The sequence below is a fragment of the Drosophila teissieri genome, chromosome X (assembly GCF_016746235.2).
Source record: "Drosophila teissieri strain GT53w chromosome X, Prin_Dtei_1.1, whole genome shotgun sequence".
NCBI classification, from domain to species: domain Eukaryota; kingdom Metazoa; phylum Arthropoda; class Insecta; order Diptera; family Drosophilidae; genus Drosophila; species Drosophila teissieri.
The window spans coordinates 14,994,729-15,022,605 of NC_053034.1; the positions used below are offsets into that span (position 1 = coordinate 14,994,729).

The following is a 27,877-nucleotide window of genomic DNA, read 5'->3' on the forward strand; positions in this document are numbered from 1 at the left end:
ACACACAACCGCAGCACCTTAAATAAACTTAAAAGACGACGGCGACCAACCACCCAAAACAGCAAAGCAAAGCCAACCACCCACCCACTAAAATCCGGACCAACCCATCAAATGCACCACAAGAAACCATAGCATCTTTAAAGCTAAAATTATTAGGGATTCTTTAATGGGCCGCATATGCCTACGAGCAAAACAAATTTGCTACAGCATCTAATGGATCTAATGGATTCGCGTCATAAGCCTTTCATAAGTTCATTAATAACTATCTGGGCTGCGGCTTTCGCGCAGTGTATGGGACCAGACCATCCCATTCATTCACCATTTAAACCGAAGCGAACTGAACCGAAGCAGAGCAAAATGCGAACGAACTAGCAAACGAACAAGAACAAGAACAAGCACAAGCAAAAGCACAAGCACACATCCTCCCGATTCTGCGATGCTTTCTATTTTTAATGCCCGGCAACTTTGTTGCACCGAGAGTTTTCAGTTTATTCTAATAATTCAGTGGGTGGAAAAACGCCAAGCTGCAGTGATGGGAAAATTTATTGAATGCGCCAGCAGCAACGCTGAAAAACGCTGATGAACAAGCAAGCAGAAGAGCAAGAGAAAAAGCAAAAGCAATAGCAAAAGCAAGAGCAAGGGGCATGAACGGCGAAGGAGGAGCATTGAGGCGTGGCGCCATCTAGCGCCGAACAAAGCCAAGGCTAAGGCCTGAGGCCATAAACAAATGGGGAGTAAAATGTGGGGGGTGGCGGTGGCGGTGGCGGGGGGTAGTAGTGGGGACTGGGATTGAGCAAATAACGAAGGGTACAAAATGGCAGCCAAGGGCCATTTGGAAAAAGGGGGCGGCACTTGTGGGGCTTGGAAATTGGCCAAAGGTGAAGGGGGTGCTGGGGGGTGCTGGGAGGTGGTAGAAGGGCGGGAGAGGTCAGCAGGGGAAGGGAAATGAAAGGGTGGAGCAGAGATGAAGCAAGAGGAAATGCGAAGGCAGGTGATGTGAGCCGGTGGTGGTGATGGTGGTTGACTGACTCTGACTCTCTGCATCAGTATCCGTATCTGTATCTGTATCTGTATCCGTATTTGTATCTGTGTGGCGTTACTTTCCCAGTAACGAAACGAGTTTTCACACGCACACCACCGGTGGACATAAAGGATGTAGCGTTTAGGACGGGCCCGAAAAGCGTTGCCAAAAGACAGCGTACAAACATGATTTTAAATTCCAAAAAAATGAGTAATCATTTTTACAATCTTCCAAGAACAATACAAATTCATCGAAATTATAGAATAATGTTTATAATTTCGCTTATATTGGGGTTTAAATCATTATACGCAGATGAAAATGCTTTTTTAGATCTGTGCATTTATTTCTGGGAAGAATATAGCAAAATTCAAATTGTAATGGCTTTCAGATCCATATCTTTAAGTTACATTCACACCCATAATGCTAGTTGTATTGTTCTTTCCCCAGTTCAGAACTAGTTTCAATCCATTTAGGTTATACAATTGGCAAGCCGACGATCAATTTTGGATAGTACTGCTTCGGTAAAGGCCTTAAAAGTGCGGAAGACTTGGTCGGCTCGGTTGGCGGCGCGGGGAAGAGGCAAGGAAGTGGGGAGTGGGGAGCAGAGCAAGTCTTGTGTAACCTAATCTCCGTGGAGAGACGGAGAGAGAGCGCGAGCGGCGAACAAACACAGGCAAACAGAGAGCAGACAAACAGACAGAGAGACCAACAGACAGACAGACAGAAAGAGATGGCAAGAGGCAAACAATGAGGAAAGCAGCAAAACAGCAAAGCAGCAAAGCAGCAGAGCGAACAAAGCACGCTTGTCCATATTCCAAACAAGATCTCCTCTTCTCGCCGCCTAATCAACAACGTAAAAAAAATTAAAAAAAATGAAAATAAGCAACGAAGAACTGCGCAGCACAGGCAACAAAGAAAACTGCCTCGTTTTCACCCTTAACCCATGACGACAAAGCAAACCCAACCCAACCCAAGCCAGTGAAGTTTGATCAAACATGTCAGATAACAAAGATCATTTCGGCATGCCGTGAATTTAAGAACCTTTCGTAACTGAAACCATAAAAGCAGTACCACCAGAGCGAGACGCGTGTATGCCGACAGACAGAGCCAGATAGATAGAGAGAGCCACTAAGACAAGCCCCAAAAAAGAAAAAAAAAAAAACAACAACAAAAACCCGGCCAAAATCCACCACTTGGCCCAAGAAACTCAACTCAACACGCGTCAAGGGGCCAAAACTCAACATGTGACAGAAAACATTACAAGAAATGTTCATATTTCAATGAACTATAACTATGTTATTTCGCTCAATAGAACAAAGAATACACCACATCACATACATATAAAGTGATGTAATGCACATAGTTAATATGTGTGTACGTATGTATGAATGTATGATTCAGTTAGACTGTTAAAGTTGAACTGTAAAAAACACGCGCCGCTAGTTGATGACGTCGCCCGCAAAGTCGCATGGCAAAGAGGCCGCGACTTTTTCGTACTCCCGATGCCCCGCGATGCCCCGATGCCCCACCTATCTGCTCTTGTCTTAAAGTTAAAAAAATCATGAATAGAGGAGACGAAGAAAATGCGCATACTAAAATTAAAACTGTTGATAATACAAGCCTCAGGGCCATCGAAATCATAGGTGGGGTGCTAGCCTGCGTTTGCGTTTGCTTTTGCGTGTGCGTTGCGTTTCATATTCAATTACGTAGCTCTATCTGAAGAACCCTAAGGTGACATATGTGGTATATAGAGGGTATATGGCGGGGGATTGCGTGGGGAGCGGAACTTGGGCGGCTTATGTCATACCGCATAGAGAAGCACACACCTTGCTAGTGCGCCCCTACTAATCGGGAATGGAACGATGGAACGTTGGAACGATGGCGTTGGACGGGTGGCAGGGGAGGCACGGGGATATAGCCTGATAGGAATGGGGACACCTAATCTGTTTGCATTATACTGATACGACATTATTTCTCCTCTATGCGCGCCCAGCCAGCCACTCAGTACACGTTTCATATTATATCGTACTTTGCTAATATGTAGGTATTACTTGAACCATTGCTTCTGATAGAAATCTCATTGTTTAATCTGAGAGCATCTATATAATTAGCTTTTCGGTTGTGTTACTAGCACTTCAGTGTTATGTTACATTTGTGTTGGTTGGACTTGAAATCCGGTTTCTTGTTTATATGGAAACAGTTCAGTTCACTGGCGTTCAGTTCAGGTTTCTTTCACCACCACCACGTGTTAAAAAGGGTTGATATTGCTAAAGACAAAGGAACATAACTTTATAATGGCTTTCAGCTACGGCGTTGGTGCGTATTTAATTAAAACGTTTTCGGAAGCAGCCTTTGAAAATGGCCAAAAATGAGATACTATGTGGGATCTTGGAAAGAAAACGTGTTAACTCGGGCTGTTTCAAGTCTTTGGTTTAAAATGGCATATGGTATTTCTTCCCACATAATATTAACTATTACTTTAACTATTTAGAACTTAGTAATGTTTTTACAATATGTCTGAAATCAGGTTTAGACATTTTCGACGCAAGCCACGTGGTTTCATAGGGTTGGGTTGGCTCTTCCAATGGATACTCTCCTGGTTTTCCACCGTTTCTAGCATTTGGCCAGTTTCCCCGTGGTCGGCGACCACCTTTTTTCCATGCCAATGGAAATGGATAGTGGATTTGGTGACCTGGAGATTCGCGTTTGGGTTTGGTGGTGTTTGGACGGACGCCTCTCGTCATTCATTTAACATCCAGTGCGGATGGTGGTGACTTTGCATGCAGCACGAATATTCCCATTCCCATTCACTGATGTGTGCAACATTTTTGCCTTTTCGCTGCCCAAACACGGCAAGAAAAACTGACGCGACATGGTGATCGAATTAGTGACGATCAAATATAGCTGAAAGCATGTTTTTTCCAGCGTTTTAATTCAATTTTGAAATATTGATTCGCAAAGTGAATGAAAAAGAGTATTAGTCAAACCTAAAAGCCTTGTACTAAAAGTTATCAATACGATTTGGTTTGATGGATATAAATAGCTTTTACAGACGGATGCTGCTTTCTTTTGGAGATTAAACACTATTGAACAGCATTTTTTTCTGTGTACGCTTCTTCTTTTGCCTTTGCCGCTGCTGATGCTTCTTCCTCTTGCTCTTCTAGCTGGTGGTGGCTTCTTCTTTCTCCACTTACGTTTCGGCCTTTTCTGCGGGTGTTTTTTCCTTTTCTTTTGGGATTGGAATTGGTGGTGTGAATAAGCTTTTACCGAAAGGCTTTTTTGCTTAGGCTTAGGTGGTAGGTTTTTCCGCATCGCTCTGTATATATATATATATATGTATTTTATTTGGCGGGGGTGGCATCTATGGCTTCGTCTTCTTCTTCTTCCTCGTTTTCCTGTGCTTTTTGTCATTCCACTGCTTTTTGCTGTTGTCGTAGTAGTTGCATTTGGGGTTATAAGCCAACATATGACATTCAGACAAATGAGAAGAGGAGGCGACGAGGAGAGTCCATTTTCCGAATGTCCGATAAGCACAGCCTGCCAACATCATCATCATCAAAGAAGAAGAACAAGAGGGGAGAGGTGGAGGTGGAGAAGGAAGAAGAAGCAGCAATTTGATTGCAGAACAAAGAGAAGCAGGCACAAAAATCTCTGCCACACACACACACACACACACATACAGACGCGTGTGGAACACAGAGGAAGATGAAAAAGAACTTCAAGTGGAGGCAACAGCACCAACAACAACAAAAAACGAGCGGCAAAGAGATGAGAGTAAAAAAAAAACCGTGACGCCATTGCCCATTTGCTTTTGTTGCCCTGCTGCAAAGTGGCATAAAACAGATGCAACAACACGGCGAAAGAGGAGGCACAGGGCAGAACAAGAAGCGAGTAAAATTCTTATCAGTCAAGTTTTTTTTTTTTCGTTTTTTTGTTTTGTTTGTTAGTAAAGCCCAGACAAAGGCGAAGCAGGCAGAAAAGAAGAAGGAAAAGAAAAAGGGGAAGGGCAGTCACTCCTCTCAATTAGAAATCTATTTGCAGAAATAAACGCAGCCGAGCAGAGAGCGGGATGCAAGAGAGAAAAAGCGAAGGAGACGAGAAGGAGAGAGAAGCCCGCATTATTGCGAAGCCTCTGTAATGCACCGACACTCAAATGCACGCAATGCATATACGAAAACCAAGCCAAAAGAATGCAGACCCTTCGAAAACCACTTTTGCCTTTACCAAATCCTATTCAAATCCGGATTCACCAATCTAAAGTTATAAAAAGGTTTCGAAACTATGCAATAGATTAATCCATACGACACTGATATTGTATTTTGAAACGCATATCAAAAGTCAAAATAAAACAAATTGAATAACAAAATCAAACTGGTAACAGCAATCGTAGCAGTAACAGTAACATCTGCACTCGCATTAACAGTTGCAGCTAACATTTGACTTTTAACAGCACAATGCAACTAGTTGAACAATGACGTCGACGCTGGCTGCGTTGCCTCCTCCTCCTTCTCTTTTTCTTTTCTTCTTTTGACTTTTCAATTTCTGCCTCGCCTCTGCTTCTGTTTTTGTTTGTATTTTTTGTTGTAGCGTTTTTTTTTTCCGGTTTTGTGTTATGCGCACATTTTGCTACTTTTATTTTGCATTTTTTTGCGTTGTTTTGTATAAATAACAAATAGATTATGAAATCGCTGGCAGACCGTGTGCATATGCGTGTGTGTGTGTGATTAGATCAATTGGCACACACCCCACCTCCCACCTCCACAAGCAATTCCACCACACTCGAGCTCTTTGTGTTTAACCCTTCAAACATGCCATTATTTTGGAGGTTATATCAATAATAATCATAATAATAACGAGAACAGCAAGCAAATCAACTAAACAATGGCAGCTAAGCGACTAAAAAACACACTCGCACACAGACACGCACACCTCTCTCGCTCTCTCTATTTCTTTCTATCCCACTCCCTCTAACAAAGCTCAACAAAGGGGTTAGGTTTTGGGAAGGGGCGCTGCGGAGGGGGTGGAGCGGAGAAAGAAGATAATCAAAAGCATTTTAACTAAAAATGAGGATATCCAAATAAAAATAGGAAGAAAGAGAAGAAACCTATCAAAATAATTGGTGTTTCTTATATAGAATTATCTGATCCATAACATTCTCTTAACCCGAAGATTAATTAGAGCAGCGCTTATTCATTGCTGAGGAATTTTGCCATAACAGTTATCACACTGAAGTTTTCACCTGACTTTCATGATAATATTCTTTTCGAAACATTATCATTTTTTGCATTATCAGTTATTTCTGGTGTACTGATATTACCTCATTGGCACAATCATAAGAAATTCTGGGCAATATGCGAGTGACACACTTGTCCAAACACCGGCTTGTTCAACAATCCTTAAAACTTTTTACGGCTGGGTTTTCCGCATTGCAAACTAAACTGCATATGTATATTGATAAACAAAATATTTAACCCATTCCTATTGGCCGCATAAATGAAAGTTTAAACTATTGTAAACCCATTAAAACTAGTTTGGTCAATTAAAAACAATCAATCGATTCTATTAAAAGTTAAGCCAAAAATGGATGTTGAGATAGTTACCATCAAAATTCTTATAAATGTAGCCTAAATGGTGATAATACAAAACAAAAGCGGTACTCACTTCTCCCGGTGCAGCAGACAGATGCGATCCTTGGCCACCTTCAGCTTCTTGGCGATGATCTTCTTCAGACTCTCGACGCTGATGTGCGGCTCGACGCTGACGCCGAAATTGCCGCCGGTGGTGGTGCTGATGTTCAGGTTGATCGTCATCGGGGATGCCACAACGGCACTTGTTGTTGTTGCCAAACGCTGCAGTGCATTGTTGCTGTTTCCAGTGCTGTTGTTGTTGCTGCTGCTGGTGCTGCTGCTACTGCTGTTGTTGCTGCCACACCCAGCTGCTGTTGCTGCCGCTGCTGCGGCGGCTGCTGCTGCTGCTGCCTCGTTTTGGCCATCGGCAGTGGCCGAGTTCGTGGCCGCTGATTTATCCATGTCCGGTGTTTTTCCTTTTTCTTTTACTTTTTATATTTTTGTAGAGGTTTTAGAGAGCTCACTCTCGCTCTCTCTTTCGCACTCACTTAGGAGGACTTCACAGGCAAAAAAAATAAAAGCAATATTACTGCGCGGCTGCTGTTGAAAATCGCGTAACGGCACACACGCGGCGACTGCGGCGACGATAGCGCTCTTCGGTTCAAATTGCCAATCGATTTTCTATACACACCACACCTTGCTCACACACCAACACAAGCGAGCAACACGCGCGGGCGACGTAACGGTAACCGTAACGTAACGCAAAGCAACGCACACACGAATGCCGAAGATGTTGAAGAGGAAGAGAGGCCGCTAATCGATTTTCGGTCTATCAGTCAGTTTGTGGGCCGGTTGGCCGGCGGGCGAGGTGGTGCGGGGGCGGATTACGTGAGAGCGAAGGCGGAACGACAGCAACAACAACAGCGTTGATGATGATGGCGATGATGAAGTAGTGGGTGGAGGAGGCGATAAATCTGAATCTCTGCCCAGGTACGCATGTATGTGCAAGAGGAAGAGTAGACGAAAAAAAAAAACCCGTATTGCGGAGTCCCGGTGTGTTTTATGTTTGCTTTTCCGTATTCGTATTTTATTTCTTTTTTTTAATATTTTCTGTTCACTTCAGTTCAATTTAGCTGCTGCTCGCCACACGCGTTTGTCTTGCGTTTTTCCAGTTAGTTTCTGCAACAGCTCTGCTAGCACAACCACTACACACACACACACTCGGCCTGGAGAGTCTGGCAAGTCAAGCGGCGCCAACCGCCAAAGAGCATCTAAAGGCCCGTCTATTTCGGTCGTGCTGCGGCGATTGAAAAGTCCCTAAATAATACCATTAAGTACGGTACCGGTATTTGGTGTATTACGGCTTCGCGGTGCAGCCACACTGATGCGATAAGTATATCGATAGTTTTGGTGTGCGATGCACGAAGTCAGCCATCAAACAGTTAACAGTGACGCGTTACTATCGTTACAATCGATATCTGACATTATAAGCGATAGTATCGTAGTGAACCAATAGCTTTCAGCGCAAATGAGCTAAATGTCTGTCAGATTTCGAAGATTAGGTATAGTGGAAATGGTTTTATTGAAATCAGTAATCAGGCTTGCTGGAAATATAAACTTATAAAGGGGGTTTATTTAATCAGGATAATTGTAAAATTTGGTTTGATATGAAACGCGCTTTAGTGTGGCTGCCCTGTAAAGCCCAAAGCGCGAACGCTTTTCGTGGTAATATTTAGGGCATATCCCGGTGGCCCAGCGAGTATATTTAAGCGGCCGGACGGCAGCCACACCACTTCACGAACTTGATTCGGGCAGCACACGCGGCGCTTGGACTCCAGTGGACTGGTAAGATGGCCCAACCATGTGCTCGCTGGCATACCAGCCAATCGGGCCGATTCCCCCATTCCGAGTCGCCGATCGAAGCAATTAACCTATTCTTCTTGATCCCAATTGTCTTTCTGCGCCGTGTGCTGTGCATCTCCTTCTTCTTCTCTGCCGCATTTGTGTATGTGCCCCCCTTGCTAATTGCGTCTCAAAGGCTCGAGAGGAATCTGTATCCAGATAAAGAAATCTGCAACAGGAGATCAAACCAGAACCGGCGGTGTTTATCTCTATACGGCTTGTTTTCGACAGCTCCCCGTTGTTTGTTGACTGTTTGTTTGGGTTGAACGCACGCGGAAAATGGAAGGCAAGCCAAAGGTGAACGGCTTTGTGGAATCGACGTCGTCGTCGTCGTCATCGGCATCCCAGACAAAGAATGCCGCCGGATACGATGCCGAGCTGCAGGATGGTCTGAGTTGTAAGGAACTGTTCCAGAACGGTGAGGGACTCACCTACAAGTGAGTAGTGATCAAGCCTGCTCCTAAAGTTCGTATCCAAATCTCATGTCATTGCCCCCATCCGAAATTCCCGGCAATCCCAAAACAGCGACTTTCTCATACTACCCGGCTACATAGACTTCACCGCCGAGGAGGTCGATCTCAGTTCGCCACTGACCAAGTCGCTGACACTGCGGGCACCGCTGGTTAGTTCGCCCATGGACACGGTAACCGAATCGGAGATGGCCATCGCCATGGCGGTAAGTATCGGATTTTAATGAATCCATAGATATATGTACCCATATATGTATATACAAATATACGGCCCAGAACCGCTGGCGGGTTCGCCTGAGCTGTGCTAGCCTGTGGTTGTAACTCAACACTCTTATGCGCCTCTCTAACCGCCAATGTTTCTGTCCACTGCTCACACACCATCCAAATCCATTCGAATCCCGCGCGCAGCTGTGTGGTGGCATTGGCATCATCCATCACAACTGCACGCCGGAATACCAGGCGTTGGAGGTGCACAAGGTTAAGAAGTACAAGCACGGCTTCATGCGCGACCCCTCGGTGATGTCGCCCACGAATACGGTGGGGGATGTGTTGGAGGCGCGGCGGAAGAACGGATTCACCGGCTATCCGGTCACCGAGAACGGCAAACTGGGCGGCAAGCTGCTGGGCATGGTCACGTCGCGAGACATCGACTTTCGCGAGAACCAGCCGGAGGTCCTGCTGGCCGACATCATGACCACGGAACTGGTCACCGCTCCCAATGGCATCAATCTGCCCACGGCTAACGCTATTCTCGAGAAGAGCAAAAAGGGCAAACTGCCGATTGTAAATCAGGCCGGCGAACTGGTGGCCATGATTGCCCGCACGGATCTGAAGAAGGCCCGCTCCTACCCGAATGCCTCCAAGGACTCCAATAAACAGCTCCTCGTCGGCGCTGCCATCGGAACGAGGTCGGAGGACAAGCCGCGCCTGGCTCTGCTGGTAGCCAATGGCGTGGACGTCATCATCCTCGATTCATCGCAGGGCAACTCCGTCTACCAGGTGGAGATGATCAAGTACATTAAGGAGACCTATCCCGAGCTACAGGTCATTGGCGGCAATGGTAAGTATCCGAACTCTACACAAAAGGGTATGCCAACAAAAAGGACAAATTGCTAAGAGTCAATAGTCTAGACAGTTCGTACGCCTGTCCGTATGAATTTGATATGTTTTTACTTGAATGCCTATATTAATTATTGCCTTATCTATACAATTTTGACAAGTCCAGATTTTCGATAGAGTCCTCTAACTTACTTTTCAGACAATTATTAACCATTATCAATGGCTAATTACGTCGCGATTAAACATTGATTATTGTACCAATCATGATTTGGGCGCAACCATATTGTTATCTTTAATATCAAGATTTGGCGATTGGGTTAAAATAAAGATAGGGTGCAAGTTCTCAAACAGATTTGTAGTTAATTGACCAGCTTAGAATCAAGTGACTTTAATTTATTTGTATATTTAAGTTGTCAACTAATTTAATCAATATCTATTTAACAGTGGTAACACGTGCCCAGGCCAAAAACCTCATTGATGCCGGCGTCGATGGCCTGCGTGTGGGCATGGGCTCCGGTTCCATCTGCATCACCCAGGAGGTGATGGCCTGCGGATGTCCACAGGCCACGGCTGTTCACCAGGTGTCCACGTACGCTCGCCAATTTGGAGTGCCGGTGATCGCGGACGGCGGCATCCAGTCCATTGGGCACATTGTGAAGGCGATCGCATTGGGAGCCAGCGCTGTAATGATGGGCTCCCTCCTGGCCGGCACATCGGAGGCACCGGGCGAGTACTTCTTCTCCGACGGAGTGCGCCTCAAGAAGTACCGCGGCATGGGCTCCCTGGAGGCCATGGAGCGCGGTGATGCCAAGGGCGCAGCCATGTCGCGCTACTACCACAACGAGATGGACAAAATGAAGGTGGCACAGGGCGTCAGTGGCAGCATCGTGGACAAGGGCAGTGTGCTGCGCTACATGCCCTATTTGGAGTGCGGACTGCAGCACAGTTGTCAGGACATCGGTGCCAACTCCATTAATAAATTGAGGTGCGCAAATAGTCATATTTCCAAAGATTACAAAACTTATCTTCATCTGCTTATCATTTTCGCCAGGGAGATGATCTACAACGGCCAACTACGCTTCATGAAGCGCACCCATTCCGCTCAGCTAGAAGGCAATGTCCACGGCCTCTTCAGCTACGAGAAGCGTCTCTTCTAACATACGACGATGGCTGCGACGGAAATGGGCAGTGGAGGAGTGGCTGCCCCTGTCCAACCGCAGCAGCAACACCATCAGCAGCAACAGCAGCGCCACCGATCTGGAGCAGGCCATCTGCTCGACTACACCCGCCTATTCGATCGCAAGTGAGAAGAAAAGAGAATCGATTGCTCGAATAGCGCATCCTTTTCCCCTGGAGTTTTACCAGTGTTAGGTTAAGTCTCGTTGGAATCGCCGACGTTAAAGATTACGATTCCAATATAGATTCCCTTTTTTGGTGGCGGTGGAGGTTACCTCGAATCGCCCGAATACATGTGTATACCCTATCCATCTGTCTGGTAGACAGAATCCTAATTATAAGTGTTTGCAGGTTACTTGATCTGTATAGAAACTATGTAATCTTCATATATATATGCTATATATATCTTTATCTATTAGGTGTTGGAATTAATTCGTAGCGTTTTACGAACAGACTCCCGCAAAAACGATTTTTCAGGCACAAACTTCGACATGTTTGATACTGCACAACAATTGCTATGAACACAATACACAATGTCTTATAGTCTTATATGTCAGTAGCTTCCAGGGAATACTTGGAATAGCGCAATCTTTGGCAAAACGCTACGAATTAATTGCAACACCTTGTATATTTGCTATATATATCTTTATCTACATCAAGCGCAACGCGTTGGTTGGCCGATTACTTACTTGGCACGCTATATGTACATAGATGTTAATCTCTATTTGTATAGTGTTGGATGTTTACTATTATAACGAAGCTTGCTTCCAGTTTTAAAACTCTGCCAAACTTATTAAATGTGAACTGAAATTAACTGAAAAGTATTTCCAAGCGGTTTTTAATTATTACCTCGCAGGTCAACCTTATCTGCACTCTATGAAGGGGGCTTAGCCCTTATCAGCAGCGCAGCTAATATTGTAATATGTTTTTGGTTGTGGTTATCAATTGTGGACACTGAGATTCAGGCTATTGGTCGATTTAGTATGCGCAAAGGTTCACCTTTTGAGTGGTGGTTAGGTTAGGATACAGAGCAAGGACATTAAAACACATCCGATGTATTTATCTTTTTAGAATATAGATGTATATATTTCGATATATTGAAGTACATATGTAAGTATACGTTTGATTAAAGATTGAATTTAGCAATGAATCGAAAAGATTTTGATGTTGGTTAACCCTTGGTAAGGACACTTAAACAAGCTATATACAGTGTACAAAAATGCCGATAAGAGCCAAAGTATAGACATAGAAAATTGGGGTTACGTACGAGATTTTCGGAAAGCAGTCACTCAAACACACCACACACAATATTTCTTGCGTTTTTTTAGCTATTCTTGCTTACTCACACCCATTCAGGCTTATCAAAAATATATGTATGTATATGTAAGTATATATATGTATATTTGTGTGTATATATTTGGAGCTAAAGCCTCATTTTCACGACCCGATTTCTCTGCATAGTCATACACAAATCGTCCTTTTCATGTTGAATCTTCAGTTCCAATTGGTATTGATCTAGTTCCAATCAAAGCATGCAGTTTATATCTTTAAAATAGTTAAGTATTCAACATTCTATTACGTAAATTATTAACTGTTTAAAGTTAAAAAAGTTATGGGAAGAAACAAACTAGCATTGAGTTATTCTTGAACTACTTGACGTAAAAGATATTGTTCGTGTTGCCATAACTTGGCTGAGAAATCAGTTCGCAAAAATGTGTCCTACAGGAAAACATCCATATCGGTACAGATAAGATCGCAATCGCATGGACTGGGGTGGACCGAGTTGGGATCGGATGGGGGGGCTACTCAGTGGGCGGGATTGTCGGGGGCGAGGCAATGCCATTTCTCGTGGAAGTGATCGGGCAATCGGATGCAGTCGAGCCACTGCTGCAGGCGCTCGCCCTTGCTTTGGGCGCCCAGTTGCAGGCTGCCCAGGAAGTCGTTGCTCTTGCCGAGATCCTTGTCCCACACGGTCAGGATGAGCATCTCCTTGTTGAGGTCGTGGGGACTCGCCTCGAAGTAGAACTCCTCGTTGTAGATGGGATTGAGCGTGCGCCACTTGACGCTGGTCTTGTGCTTCTTGTTCTTGTGCGCATCCGGTTTGAGTTGGCTATTGAAAGAGGTAGTCGGTGTAATTGTGAGGAAAGCTCCTGGTTAACTATATGAGCGAGAACTCACATCTTGACGAAGGGATCGGAGCTGCCGTTGTTGTCCATGGCCATCAGGTTGATGCACTGCTTCACGTTCACCACCAGCGCCCTGCGTTTGGTGTTGTAGCAGAGCGAGAGGAGCATCTTGCCATTGGGCCAGTTCTGGGCCAGCTCCGCCGCGTTGCTGTACTGGTCCTCCACGCCGAGTGGCACCGAAATACGGTACTGCGATGTGCTGTGCACCTGGAAAGACATAAGTTGTTGATCTATGATTACTTTATCCCTTCACTTTTAATATTAATAGCTACAAGTATAATAGGGGTTTCAAAATTCTTATTTGGTTTTTTAAGCAGTTATTTGAATATAACCCCTTGTGTCCATTAAAGACTTTCCTCGCCAGTTGCTAGTTTAAATATTTTGAAATCCAATTAGTAGTTGCTTTGGTCGAAAAAGTTGAAAGCCAACGAAAAGTACCCAACTGTAGAATCTACTTAGCTTCACGAAATTAACCGACTTCCTTTGTGCCGAAACGTTTGTGCATAAATTCACTTGGTTAACAGCATTCGCCGGAAGGCCTTATAAGCAATTACGCTTCCCAACGGATGTCGAGTTGTACACGGAAAAAAACTAGTGTACGCTGGCGCTGTGCTTTCAATTTAAATGCGGTTTAGCCACAAAGTATTATGCTTAATATGAAACCTATGCAGGAGTCTAAAAGTGAGTTTTAAATAATAATTTGAAAATAATTTTGCTGCAGTGCAGCGAAACTCACCGTGGAAAGGCAGACCTTGGCCGCACCGAGAAAGTCGTGGCCGTACTTGTCGTCGTCGAAGAGGGCCACGTAAATCAGCGAGTTGCCCAGCTCCTCGGGCTCCACGCCGACGAACTGCAGCGTCTCGTTGAACTCCGGATTGCGGGTCTTGTGCACCGTCTTTGTGCGCTGCCATCGCGTGTACTTGGTGTGCGCCTCCGGCGTGATGATGTTCAGCTTGCAGTACGGGTCCGTCAATCCGGCCGCGTCCATGGCGGGCAGATCCCTGGCCCGCACCATCGTGCAGTCGAGGCTGTGGAAGGCCTCCCGATAGCTGATGGCAATCTCCAGCCAGCCGAGCAGCGGATCTCGGCAGTGCTGCTGGTGCTGTTGCTGGTGCTGCTGGTACTGCGACTGCGACTGAGACTGCGATTGCGATTGTGAGTTGCCGGAGTTGTTGGACCCGGAGCCGGAACTGTCGCTGATCGACCAGGACGAGCTGACGGAGCCGCGCCGCAGGAAGCTGCTCTCCCGCCGCAGCTTCGACATGCTGACGCTGTCGTATTCCGGGCACTCCGACGGCCGTTGACTTTGCTGGCGGCTAAAGAAGAAGGAGTTGGACAGCTTCCGTTCGCCGCCATCGATGAAGCTGCGTATAGAGCCGTAGGCTCTCAGCCGGAAGCTATCCTCGCGCTGCAAACGGGCGGAGGTTATGCCCTTGGCCATGACCCCACCGACTCCGCCGACGCCAACTCCCACGCCGGTGTCCACCTCGTCCTCCGGCTCCGAATGGCCGCTGCTGCTGGAGCTGCTGTCGTTCACCCGGATCGTTAGCTTCTTCACCCGCGCCGGTCGTGTTGGCGTCGCATGACAGCTTTGAACGGCCCGCGTGTCGCCTGCGATAACAGATACAAAATGGGCGATTAGCGATTGACGTCAATCGATTGATTGTCGATTATCTCGATAACACAAGTGCTCTAAGTCGTTTTGAATTTTGGATTTTTGATTTTTGATTGAAGCAATACCTTTACAATAGGCCGAGGTGCAATTCCGATACTCTGTTTCGTGCGATAAAAGCGATAGTCGTACGGTGACTTGATTGCCGATAATGACTGCGCTGTATCGGTATCGGTATCGATAGCAATCGAAATGCACCTAAAACTGATCATCAGGCATTAGGGAAAGCGCCTGACAGACTGTGGCTATCAGATTCCGATTCACAGACTGCATTCTTTTCGATAAGCGATAGACTAGATAGAAGACCGATTATTGCGATGGGCGGACGATGATAATAGCGATAGTCGTTGATAAGGCGAAGTTAATTAGTGGTGTGTTGCTTTGAATAAAAGATTACATATATCTATCGACGACTGATGAATTTGAGCTGGAATTGGAGAAACATCAATGGAACTCGAGAAGAATTCTTGTGTCTTGATTAATTGCATTGTCATTTTTTTGGCGAACCGATTTGAAGTTTGAATTGCTTAGTGACTCTGAACGAACTACACTTATTGGCTTTTTATATTAACCCATCCGGCTGAAGCTCTGATTATGGTTACCATAAAGAAGCGTCTATAACGATTTATTGGGAATTGGACTATGGAAATGGAAACGTTTCATGATGTTCCTGAAACGAAATTCGAAAACAATTGTTTAGCTGCTTTTTAAGGCCATTTGTGGGTACCGTTGGTGTTCAAAATTCAATATTTCACTTGTTTGGCATTTAGGAACATTTGTGTTTTTGTTTCATACATATACATATGTGTCAAAAAGTTAAATAATTTATGCTGCACCGCCTTTGCTAATGCCACCTGGTGTTGTTTGCGGCTTAAAGTTTCATTCGGAAATATTGGTCTTAATCAAAGTCCTTTTGGGCTTTAGTGCCGTTCGAGGGATTAAAATATAAAATGGGTAATAAAAACGGTTGCATATACATAAGTACATATAAACTTCAACTGGCCTTGAAGGCTCCTCTCCGAATGTATCCAATTAAATATTTCACCTTGACTCCGGGCAACATAAAAAGTAAGTAGTTAAAAAAACATTTCCTTCAATTTACTGAAAAAAAAACAGAGTGGTGCAAAAATGAAACCAAGTTGACGGAGCTTAAATGTACATAGTATTCATGCATTCAGGCATTTAATATCTGAAGCATTTGCCTGATTCTGTGTGGTAAACTAATGTTATTATCCCCACATAGCTGAGGGTTTCGGCAAGATTCCATCTTAACTTCTGGGGAATGGGTGCAAAGGGTTCAAATTCCTAGCACGTCCCACTGACATCGCCCCTTATCTTTCGCTTCCACTCACAGAGGAAAGTCCCCCTCCCCAGAATTGAATTGAAGCCACCCACCTGCCATGGATCCGGGTCCTGGGGTGGGCATGGGCGTGGCACTGGCACTGCGCGGCATATCGTACTTGGGCAGACCCTTGAAGAACCACGCGCCGGACTTCTTCCACATCTCGCGCGTCTCGGAGCAGATGCGGCACAGCCAGATCTCGCGGGACCGCTCGCTGGTGTGGTAGCGGATGTTGATGTCCACGCTGCACTTGGCGCACACCGACTGGCGGCAGTCCTCGCACAGGATGCGCTGCGGCCGCAGGATGCCGAAGGTGTCGCCGCACAGGCGACAGCAGTTGGGTCCCCGCTCCACGGCATGCTGCTTGATCTTCTCGACGCGCTCCACCAGGCGGCCAACCCGCTGCCGCTCGGCCACCTCGATCTCCTCGTTGCGCCGGATCACCGAGATGATGGCCTCCTGCTCCTCGGGACGCAGCGGCTCACTGGTCTTGGAGCTGCTCCAGCCAGCTTTTAGTCTGCGCAGGAAATAAATGGATACGTTAAATGATAATGCTGTTGCAATTCGTGTCTAAGAGTATGCTACAATATATTTTAAGGCTCAAAGTCACAAGGATATCCATATATTTAGTGAAATGCTACAAATTAAACCCCTGCATGATAAGCTATGTATAAGTTTTAATTATTTATAATTTCAAGGCACAATAAATTTTCGATGCATGCGGTTTTTTCAGTTTTGTGGCGTAAGCTGTGGAATTATTTAAGCGACTGCTTTCATGAAAATTCGCAAGAGGTGTGGAAAAAGGGACGAGTGGGCACCTAATCCTAATGAGCATCGTTAGTTGTGGGTCGCCTAATGCGGTTTCCATGTTGCCCAGCCAGCTCGGCCAAAAATTTCAGGTTCAAAGTTAATTAACTCGTTCGTGCTGTTAAGTCCCGAGTGCTCGGTTCATTTCACCCATTACTCATAAAGCGTGGGAGTCTGTGGGCCAGAGCCATGCTTAAATGGTTCAAATGGAACCCCAAATGCAAATGGTAGAATAGAAATAAGAAAATATTCAACTAGCGGCGGCACTAATTCACTTCAAATAGTAAGTACAACTAAACACAAACTTTGTATTTGCCAGTGGATTTGGTGACTGTGTGGCATACTTTGCGACACCTTTCCAAGTGACTTGGGAAGTATAGTGTAGTAGTGTAGTAAGTGTATGCTTTTGGACCTAATTGAATTCATAATTGCTATAGTAACTGGCAAAACGAAACCTCTGGGCTGGCTCCCCCTAATTTGCATAGTTCCTGATTGTTTCGCATCGGCATGTTGTGATTCAGCTTCGTTTGAGCTTCGAGAACGTGTGGGTGCGTGTTGCCTTCACGCCGGGTTTATTGACTTCCCGTGTACGTAAAGCATTCGAGTATATGAACATATATTTCTACATACATACATATATACATAAGTACATGCATATATCTGATTGTGTGGCCATGTGCGTTTACTTCGGTTGAGTTCTTTTTTTGGGCCGTATGGGCTGGGCGTTGGCTTAAATGCCCTTGCAGGTTCCTTAACGTAATAATTAAATTACAAATTCGGTTAGTGCTCTATCAACATTTGCCTCTGCGGCACGAGGTTCTCGGTTCTCGGTGCTCGCCGAGTAAGCAAATAAACAGGCAGCCAGCCGCACACCAGGCACTCAAAGTTTCGCCCGATCGAGCCACTCGAGTGACATTAACCCATGTCCTGCGGATAGCAACAGGGATGATGTCCTGTCCTGTCCTGCGACTTGACTTGAGTTGAGGCGCCCAAATGGATGGCCAGGCCGGAGTTTATTGTTCCAGCAATCAGATTGTTTTATACTCTGCTCAAACGCGCTTTCATCCCAGATTCGACCATGAACTCAGCAGCAGAGAAAAAAGGGAGGATGGAAAAGAACTTTACTCACACATGACTGCATGACAAAGTCAATTGTTCGGCTTACGTGAAATGTAATCTCTCAAAGGATAAACAAGGATTCACCGTGAAATACGTTAAGTCTGGCGTTTGCATAGGAAGTAAATTACATTGGAATACCAATATAATGCAATATACAGACATGTCAGTGTTTGTACTCTGCGCGTTTCCAGCGAATTTCCGAATACCACAAAACGCCGTGCAATATGGCTAATTGAAAAGTTCGCGCACAAGAACAAATATGAAAGTCTGTTCCTAACAAAAAAGGAAGCCTCAATTTACCTCCAATTCACAAATGTGTTCAAAAGTGAAATTGAAGTCACTGGAGAAAGAGGAAAGAAAAGGAAAAATACAACGCGAAGCTCAATTTCCCTTTGAAATGGAAAAAAGGAGCGCTTTCCATGCACTCTGTAGCATTATTATGTTTCCGGGTAAAAGGAAAACTTGTTCTTCGAATTCGCTTTGTCACTTCTGTTGTCCTGGCCTCTTTGCATGCAGCATGTATTTCGAGATGCGAGTCTCTTAGTTTCCCTGCCACTCCAAGGCAAGCCATGCTTAAGGAAGTTTTCCCAGCTAAATGCCATCAGTGTTACTTTGCGGCTTCGAATGAATTTAATAAGAGTGAAAGTGGTTGTCGTCAGATTTGGTGGCCTGGCAAAGATCGTCTCATTTGCATAGTTAAGCGTGGAGTAGCGTCTGGCATTTGGCTGCGATTTGAGTTTGCCGTTAATTCTCGACTTGCCTCTTAGCTGCTTCACTCACTTCTGCTCCTCTATACGCGGTTGTGTGTGTGTGTGTTTGTGTGTGTGGCAGCTCCCTTGAGCTGTAATTTGAATTTCAAGTACGGAGCCAATGCCACGAGCAGCAGCTCAGTGGCTCGCAGTTCGCCGTTCGCCCTTCGCCCGCAATTCAGGTCCACCCTGAACTCACTGTAACCCCACTAACTGGCTAAAGCTCTTTGTTTCTATGCTGCTGTGCGTTAGGGTGGTCCCTGGTTCCACGTTGGGTAGCAAACTGCCGAAACGTGACTCTTTACAGGCCTTGGAAACGAACAAAAATTGTATGCAATATGCATATCACTTATACGCAGTGTTGTACTTGCGCATTAATTACTTTTATGGCTATGGTGAAACTGCAAACTTTTTTATCCCACTCATTGCCCTCTCATATTGATAAAGAAAAAACAACCAATAATGAAGGTTTTTTGAATTCAAAATGCACCACTACAAATCATTTGAGCTTCATAAATTACTCATACGCAGTGTGGCTCCTGTTCATTCTTTGGTTTATGGTTTTAACGCAGTATTAAAATATTAAAATAAGTAATGATGTAATAATTGAACTTGAACCAAAAACAAAGTTACCGCAAAGTGAACATAAGGTTACGTTTTAAGTTAATAAGGCAGCGCTCAACTAGGGTCCACCCTAATAAGTCTGTCTGTGTGCGAGAGCCTGAACGCTTACAATGTAGCGGGCGAGCGGAAGTGTAAATTGCACACTTGAAACCTGCCAACCTTCAACTCCCCACCGCACCCCAACGCACCGCACTTAAGACCCACCCACCCACTAAAAACAAAAAAAAAACAAAAACACCCGCTGTGCGTGTCTGTGTGCGGCTTTTTGTATTTTTAATGCGCCCAAGTCGCATTTACAGTCAGCTGGGATTGATTTGAGTCGAGTTGGTTGGCCCCAAACAGTATGCTACACGAGCATATGTTGGGTATATCTATGTATATATGTATGCATCTGTAGTGGGTGTATATGTATGTAGTCGTTGGTTCATGGAACTGGAGGATTTGTGGGTGTTTCATCGAATCATGTAAATGGTCCGCGCCTTTTTTGTTGCTTTCTATTTCATTTTAGCGTTCTTTTTTTCTTGTTGTTGTTCTCAAGTGCAATAAATAAATGAGAGGCCCAGCAAGGGGTCATAAAACTGGCTGCGAAAGTCGTAAAAAATTGAGCGTTATTAAAATTTAATTAGTCTGTCAGCATGCAACAATTATGATTAGAGTTGGCGCAAAAAACCACACATGGTCACATGCGGCTTTCCTTGAATCTACTTGACAGCTCAGGGACACTCTATGTATTACACACACACATACACACACACGCGCACACACACGTCCATATCTCGGTGGCTGTCGCTGTGTGAGTGCGCACATGTATTTGATTTGATTAGGCTTTCGGCTAATCAGCCGCAACCACACGCACACAGTCAGCGTTAATTAAATTATGACTAAAGCTTTTGTCATGTTTGTCACTGGTTGTTTCAGTTGCAATAACACAAAGGCACAAGCAAAAAAATAGAACGAAAGACTAAAAACTCTTATCGCTGCAGCTGTGTTGTGACGCACTCAGCCAATTGTTGCATTTCAATGCCACCGCCGAGGATAACGCAGCGTATCCACTGCACGCGAATGCAGACGCGAAAATGCACCGTACTTACTTGGCACGCAGGGCCAGTTGCCTGTCGCTGGGGCAGACAAACTTGTTGGCCGTATTGTTGCGATTCTGGAAGTCCATCTTGTCGTCCTGTCACATTATATTCGTCTATTGAGACTCCGGCCCGCCGAAACTCCAGACCGCTGCTGGCCACTTGTTTGTGTTGTTCGCTGTTTTTGGGGCCCCAACTGTTGTTGGCGGCACCGAGCTGCGGAGCGTTGCGAATCGGCTGCGAAACGGATGCGAAAACACGTCCGAATGCGTGAGCAGCTGGTGTGCGACTGACGCAACGCGTTTCAAAGGCGAACGGCCAAACAGGCTGGCATTAAACCGTTATCGCAGCCGGTAGGGATGGCACTTTCGAGTAACGGGAAGTCCTAGTGACAGCCATTTCTAATCGCCAGCTTTTTGTTGCCTACTTATGGGGTAAACATAGTTTGAGGTCGCACTATCTTCAGTTGTTGGTAAAAAACATTAAAAAAGAAATAAAAACAATAAAAACAAAGCAGCCTTCTTTTTTAAATAATATAAATAAATTTCTAGCACTTTAGGTGCAAATATTTAAGCTCTTTAATAAAAAAATAAGACAATCAGCGTTTATAAACGCATATGTTATATTTTTTCCTGGTACTATTATTTGATATTTCCAATTAGATTAATGCGTAGGCCATCCCAGGAAACTATCGCCTTGCCCTGGCCGCCCCCACAGCCCCCCTCGCCTGTTGCACTGTGAAGTTGGCCAACGGCCATATGGCCACGCGCAGGAAGATGCCAAAGTGCCGAGGAGCGAGGCGCAGGAACGAGGAAGCGTTGTGCGGGATCTGGAGCTTTGTCATATTTGCACGCGCACAGGCCGAAAGCAAAGCTCGCGGCCCCACGCCTTTCACAACGCACAAATGGTGCAGGCAACGATTTTGAGACTTTGTTAATATGTAGCTAAAAATTATGATGGCTCTTTTTATTGTATTTTCAAATCACGCACATTTACTTATAAGTTTTGTTTTTGATTCAAAAGTATTTATAAGAAACAATTTACAATATAACCAATCATTTAGTTTAGAAATCTAATATTTTAAATTCAAAATATCTATGTTTGCTTGTACGTTTCCCACTTACTTTAAACCGCTTTTATTAGTTACAGATTATTTGTCTTGAAAATAGCCATGTGGTCAGCACTGTAGAAAGGCTCGGTCTATCTGCCTCTCGCTCGCTCACTCAGGATTAGGCATAGCCTTCTCGCACTCTCCCGTTACTCGCAACATAACTGTATTGCATACTTTCCCGGTGGGGCGTTTTGCTGAACAAGGGATCAACAAAAAAATGGCACCTCTTCAATGCGAATTCGGCGACAAAGAGTGCGAAATTCCACGCAGCCAAGGATTCAGCACAACGCCGAGTTTTAGCTTGCAAAAAATGCCATTCCCGCTGGACCATAGAATTCTTCACAGACTCTGTTTAAACCGAGACTGAGGGTCCGGTCCGAGTGGAAATGCCAGCTCGTGAATGCGATGCTGAAGTGTAGCGAGGGCGGGGGAAAGGTGAAAGTTTTACGACCCAAAACGGAGGCATTGCCACGGAGAGGTGTATCAACTAATGTCAAAGGCGACAGGCCATTGCCGTGCCACTCACGTACATGTCCTGCGGCCCCTGTGTCTGTGTGTATGTGTGTGTGTGGGGGTCTGTCTGCCTGTCTGTGTGTGAGTTTTGCATGCATGTGGCCGAGAGCAGCCACGCCCACCTACGCAACCAAGCGGAATTCATGCAGCATTAGTTGCCGTACTATCCCCAGCAGCATCACACCCCTTTTCTCTCACTGTGTGTCCATTTTAAATAAATGCTGACAGCTAAATGAAAATATTTAACGTACGTGCAATGTCCTGGACGCCGGCTGACATTTCGCACGTCTCGTCCTTTTTGGTCCAGCCTCACTGCCAGTTGGTCCATCCAAGCTGGAGTGTTGTGTTGTGTAGTGTTGACACTGTGTGACGCGGGCTTTCGCCGTTTTTCCCCTTTTTTTCTTCGCTTTGCCTCTGGCAAGTTGTCATCGCTGTTTGCCTTCCTGCCAGTTGTTGTTGTTGCTGCTGATGATGTTGTTGTTGCTTTTGTAAGCTGTAACTGCTGACAGGATTAGGCATTCGAGGCGCGTCCGCATCATCACCCCGCACCCAACTCATCCCACTCCGGCAGCCCGACATGCCAGCAGCGGCAATTGTCCTTCGAGCCGGATACTGTGAGTGAGTGCGGCGAGGATAGGGGAGATGGGGGGGGAATGGGGCAAACAATGGTAGCGTAGCCATAGGCTAGCAGCTATTTGGCTTAATGAGTGCCAGCTTGATTTCGCGCTGTGGGCCAACTGTTGGTAACGCATTTTCTGGGTATCTGCATGCCCGGGCAATCTGCGGATTTCGCTGTTGAACGCACTTTGATCCCCTTTTACCCAGCACTTATTGTGGATTATCTACATTTGTTGGACCCTACTCCCACTGAAGTTAATTGATTTTATCTGTGATTTTATCTTTGCCTGCTCAGCACTTTCTTATTTGAGTCTTCATCGAGTTTCTTTTCAGCTGAAAAACAATGATTACTTTGGATGCCTATCAACTGCTATAGTTTATATATCGTGTACAATATTTACTTTTTATTTAGCCAGACTCACGCGTTTGAAGTAATAATTTGTTTGCGCAAAAAAGTCCACATTCCAATTAAGACATTCATCGGATTTCAATTTGTATATCCATATTCATTTATTATTCAGCACTTTTTCAATCTTTTTTAAATTATTTTTCGCTTCTGTCTACATATTTCTTTTAATTATTTAGTTTTGTTTTTATTTATATTTTTTAGCGTTCTCTGCTTGCTCTGGCTTGTTTGTCTTTTGCACAATTTGCTTTTCATTAGTCGCGACTAGCTGCGTCTCCCTCACTTTCGTTACATAAGTAAAACGATACTCACACAGAAAATTGCTAAGGTATTGTTTGTTGTACATTACTAAAATATAATATATAATTTTAGCTCTGGCTATTGCTGTGGATGCTGCTACTCGCGATACATATTCTTTTACATTTCTTTTTTTCCTAATCTAGTCTACAAGGTAAATTCCTCAGGCTCCTCACGCCATCTCCTTTCCTCTCGCGGTCACACTCACATACAATATATAATTTGACTAAGAGCGAAAGCCGCAATATACAAAATAATTTAAACGAAAACGAAGGGGGTGGGGGATAAGATCAACAGAAGACATCTCTACCGATTTTCTAGTCCCGTAAAGCTTTCTGCTTGCCCGCCTTCTTGCTCGCCGCCGCCGTCTGTCGAGTGGGCGTGGTCGCAGCTGCTGCGCTCGCCGGCTTTTTGTGGAGCCTCTTGTGGTAGCTCTGGGCCAACGAGTTCACAATGGACACCACGAAGTAGCACACCATGCCGATGACGAATGTCTCGAAGATGCGCGACAGCAAATTGCCCGAATCTCCAGCACCGGATGCCGCACCGGCCGCTCCTCGCTGCTGGCGATGCAGTCGCTGCTTCTGGTTGTTCAGGAAGGACTTGAACGGCTCCTGCAACTTGTGGCCAAGCACGGGCAGCGAGGCCAACAGATCGACGGCCCGCTCGATCAGCGTCTCGTTGAAGGCGATGATCACGAAGATCTTCTGGATGTGCATCTTGATCACCGCCTTGCCGATCAGCGTGGCGCCGAAGAACGTCCAGAATGGCACCAGGAAGTGGCCGCAGGTGATTCCTGCCAGGTCGAACAGGGGATTGGGAATCTGCGGGGGATTAACACATTGTTAGTAAGACAGTCGCAGTCAGAAACTTAATTAAAAACGAATTACTTTATAGTGCATTACTAGAAGTGCAGTGAAATAAGTTGTTTGTAAGAAGCAATAGTACAGAAAGGAATAATTCATAAGAAATAGAATTGATTACAAATTAGAAAAAATTGTTTAGCGTGTAAAGTTGAATTCCAATTGGCAGAAAAGTAATATTACTCGTTGCCTTACTAGCGAAATTAAGAGTCTAATTCGTTTTTTTGACTTATAATCAAGTAAACACGCCGGTCAGCGATTTTCACCACTCACGCTTGCACAGGCCAGGATGCCAAAGAATCCGACGCGCTCCACCACGCGCTCCATGAACAGCTTGCCCTTGTCCATCAGACTGAGGTTCTTTTGGTGACGCTTCGCGTTGAGGGCCTCGAACTCGGCCAGCTCCTCGGCATCCTCCGGATCGTAGCCGGATAACCTCGCCGCTTTGGCCATAAAGTACGGCGGCAGTTCGCCCAGCGCTGTGCCCGCTCCCCAAAGGAAGGCCTCCATGCGCACTTTGGACATGATGGACCAGATATTCGGCACACGCTTGTCATACGGCTCCTCGGGACAGATAATACTGTGAAAGTAAGCAAGAACAGGGAGTTAGTTATAGAACAATGAATAGGAGAACCTGGTACTTGGACTATACTCACTCATCGGGATACGGTGGCTGTGGGAATCGCAACGAATTGCACTCGTAGGCGGCCAGCGTGACACTGGCTATGTGCGGCCCCAGGTAGAGCAGGAACGTGTGCAGTCCGGTGCCCAAGCCCACCGAGGAGAGCACGCCCAGACCCAACCAGTAGACAAAGAACCAGGTGTTCCGGCGCACAAACTCAATGGCCAACTGATGGGGGCCGTCTATCTTGTAAACTACGCTAAATACGATGCCTAATACTATCAGAAGGGCCAGCAGGAGACGCTGTTGCAGCAATCTGCCAAAGAAAGAGTTTACGGATGGTTAAGATGGTTTTTTTTAAATGGGGCTACTTTCGAACTTCCTACCTGGTGCTCCACGTGCGCAGCAGGGTGAACAACTCGAGGCCGCAGTACTTGGTGGTCTGCAGGGGACGACGCCAGAGGACCAGCTGGCTGCGTTCCGAGCGCTCCCGCTCGCGTTGCTTGTCTTTTTGGTTCTTCTTCGCCTTGCCGCCAGCGGCCAGCAAGGATGTTGAGGAGGAGACGGTCTCCTGCATGCTGCTCCCGCTGAGGCTTCTGCTGCTGCTGCTACTGCTACTATTGCTGCTGCTGCTCAGCTTGCCTTTGCTGCCGGGCGATTTCGAGGGGGTTTTTTGGCTGTGGGAGTGGGTGGTGGTGGTGGTGGTGTTGTTTGACTGGTGTGGCGTCTTCAGGCTGCCGTTGGCCGCCTGCCGCTTGTGGCTCTTGTTGTTGCTGCTGCCGCTGGTGCTGTTGCTATTGCTGCTGTGGCGATTGCTCTGGGCCGCATGGCTACCGCTAGTGCTGCTGCTGGTGGCGTCCTTTTTCGAATGCTGTGACATTTAAGCGGTTGGCTTGCAAGCGGCTGTGTTTTGCACGGTGTTCGCAATGAAATAATAAAATAAGAGCAATGTAAATGCCGGAAATTAGAAAACAATTGAATAATTTGGAACACACGGCCGTGCACACGAAGTGTTATGTTAATGGTAATGGAAGTGGAACAAAAATTTCAAATCCCCGTCGGCGGGCCACTAATAAACTGATAAGCTACAAACGACCGATGGTGCAAAGTGTACGAGCTACGTTACGCTCCAGTTTTTAGGGTCTATTTCGTCTGGCTTGCCACAACGAGTGCTATCCATTTGGGGAACAGCACGCTGAGATCGCATAGGTAGCCAGTTCACTGGCACTGATAAGGGGATAAGTGCCTCACTGATAGTAGACTAGTTTGTAATCCCTGCTTAATAATCTGCCACTTATCACTTTCGCAGAGCAAAAGAAGAAGTGTGTCACAATTCCCGAAATTATGAAACTATAGTAGCAGATTTTGCTGTTAATGCTTAGAAATTCAATAAACATTTAATAGTTCTTTACTTTCTGTCACGGCTAGTGTATCAAAACTTCGGCTTGTTCTCGTTACTATTTGTTTTTTTCACACTTTTATGCGGGTTAGTTGATAGTTTGCCCAATTGAATTTGATTTGCTGCGAGAATGGCTTCAATTTTTCGGCAAGTGTGCCTGTGTGCGTGTGTGTGTGTGCGTGCGTGTAAGGCGGAAAAGCACAACAACCACAGCAACAACAAAGGCACTCTGCTGACAGAACGACAGAGCGATTACAACAACAATTACGAGGGACGTAGCGTGAGATTATCATGCGATACTTGAGCACCAATAAAATGAATCCACATGCGCGTAAAAAAGAGAGACGGCGAACAGTAGGAGAGGAAGGGAAGGGAAGGGAGGCGGCACAAGAAGCAGACGACTTCAGAATCAGAAGCGCAAAACAGAAGCGAAAAACAGGGCCACAAGGCGAACAACAAAAACAAGCTGAGTGGACAATAACACGACTGCTGTCGCTGTAGCTTTTGTTGTTGTTGTTTCACTTTCTTGCGCTTTTGTTATTATAGCATTTTTTTTGTTCTGTTTTTTTTTTTTATTTTTTTGTTCGAGTCAGCGTGTTTCAATAATTCCATAATTCAATAAGCGTTAAGTTCACTTGTATTTCGTTATTCTCACTTAAACATTTGAATTCGAGTGTGGCAATCGTTGCAGCTGTTTTTCTTAAGCCGGAGTTCAAAAACCCGGGGGGTGGTGGGTTGGTTTTCCATTGCAACCACCCTCTGACAACACCACCACCAACAACAACAACAACAAACCAGACGACAAAGCACAAAAATCAATCGCACCCACACAACAGTTATTTTGGGGTTCTCTTCATTTTTGAACTCTCAATTCTCACTTTGTTACTAATTTCCGTCGTCACGAGTTACAACAGCAGCAGCAACAACAACACTAAATAAGATGCACAACAACAAAAACACCAATAGCACAGCAAAAACAAACAATTCGCAACAGCTAATAGATTTTCATCTGATGTTTTCTTTCTGCACCTTTCCGAGCTGTTTGGTAACGTGTCCGTTTTACGTTTAATCCGGCTTTTAAGCGGCCAATCCGTCCAGGTGGACTTTAGTTTACCTGCTTCTGTGACAATTTGGCACGGTGTTTTTATAAAACCTTTTCGGTGAAAAACTGCGAGGCCAACAGACGGTGTTGCCAGATGGTGAAATGGGCTAAAAAATCCACGCAATTCAAACGTGCACCGCCTTGCGCCACATACGTCAGAAATACTAAATACC

The 27,877-nt window shown here is 45.4% G+C and overlaps 4 protein-coding genes across 10 annotated transcripts in view; 1 reads left to right on the forward strand and 3 right to left on the reverse strand.

Moving 5' to 3' along the window:
* LOC122625218 (midnolin homolog) overlaps positions 1 to 7,869 on the reverse strand; it is a 33,418-nt gene extending 25,549 nt beyond the window's left edge. For both annotated transcript variants that reach the window (XR_006326540.1, XM_043805228.1), the window contains exon 1: positions 6,683 to 7,869. Coding sequence is in view for 1 of the 2 variants with exons in the window: in XM_043805228.1 (XP_043661163.1) it covers positions 6,683 to 7,050 (368 nt within the window). In the remaining variant the exon portion in view is untranslated. The remainder of the gene's footprint in view (positions 1 to 6,682) is intronic.
* Positions 7,870 to 8,274: 405 nt separating this feature from the next.
* On the forward strand, positions 8,275 to 12,019 carry LOC122625225 (inosine-5'-monophosphate dehydrogenase). Its single transcript, XM_043805236.1, has 6 exons — positions 8,275 to 8,433; positions 8,627 to 8,927; positions 9,016 to 9,166; positions 9,369 to 10,020; positions 10,464 to 11,004; positions 11,071 to 12,019. Exons 2-6 carry the CDS (start codon positions 8,770 to 8,772, stop codon positions 11,174 to 11,176), a joined length of 1,608 nt encoding a protein of 535 aa, XP_043661171.1. The 5' UTR covers positions 8,275 to 8,433; positions 8,627 to 8,769; the 3' UTR covers positions 11,177 to 12,019.
* Positions 12,020 to 12,836: 817 nt separating this feature from the next.
* On the reverse strand, positions 12,837 to 23,520 carry LOC122623802 (rabphilin-3A). 4 transcript variants are annotated; one of them, XM_043803140.1, is made up of 6 exons: positions 23,417 to 23,520; positions 22,649 to 23,348; positions 16,449 to 16,912; positions 14,118 to 14,992; positions 13,374 to 13,588; positions 12,838 to 13,305 (listed from the first exon to the last, which is right to left on the reverse strand). In XM_043803140.1, exons 2-6 carry the CDS (start codon positions 22,723 to 22,725, stop codon positions 13,002 to 13,004), a joined length of 1,935 nt encoding a protein of 644 aa, XP_043659075.1. In that variant the 5' UTR covers positions 22,726 to 23,348; positions 23,417 to 23,520; the 3' UTR covers positions 12,838 to 13,001. The 4 variants fall into 4 exon arrangements, 3 of the variants coding, with proteins under 3 accessions (XP_043659074.1, XP_043659075.1, XP_043659076.1); XM_043803139.1 differs by lacking the exons at positions 22,649 to 23,348; positions 23,417 to 23,520 and adding an exon at positions 20,786 to 21,025 and having other exon boundaries at positions 12,837 to 13,305; XR_006326425.1 differs by lacking the exon at positions 23,417 to 23,520 and having other exon boundaries at positions 13,170 to 13,305; positions 13,374 to 13,611; positions 22,649 to 23,367.
* On the reverse strand, positions 23,501 to 27,868 carry LOC122623803 (vacuole membrane protein 1). Of its 3 annotated transcripts, none has more exons than XM_043803143.1 (5): positions 27,717 to 27,868; positions 25,590 to 26,106; positions 25,238 to 25,519; positions 24,855 to 25,161; positions 23,501 to 24,542 (listed from the first exon to the last, which is right to left on the reverse strand). In XM_043803143.1, exons 2-5 carry the CDS (start codon positions 26,081 to 26,083, stop codon positions 24,036 to 24,038), a joined length of 1,590 nt encoding a protein of 529 aa, XP_043659078.1. In that variant the 5' UTR covers positions 26,084 to 26,106; positions 27,717 to 27,868; the 3' UTR covers positions 23,501 to 24,035. The 3 variants fall into 3 exon arrangements, with proteins under 3 accessions (XP_043659078.1, XP_043659077.1, XP_043659079.1); XM_043803142.1 differs by having other exon boundaries at positions 27,632 to 27,782; XM_043803144.1 differs by lacking the exon at positions 27,717 to 27,868 and adding an exon at positions 26,616 to 26,823.
* Positions 27,869 to 27,877: the final 9 nt, after the last annotated feature.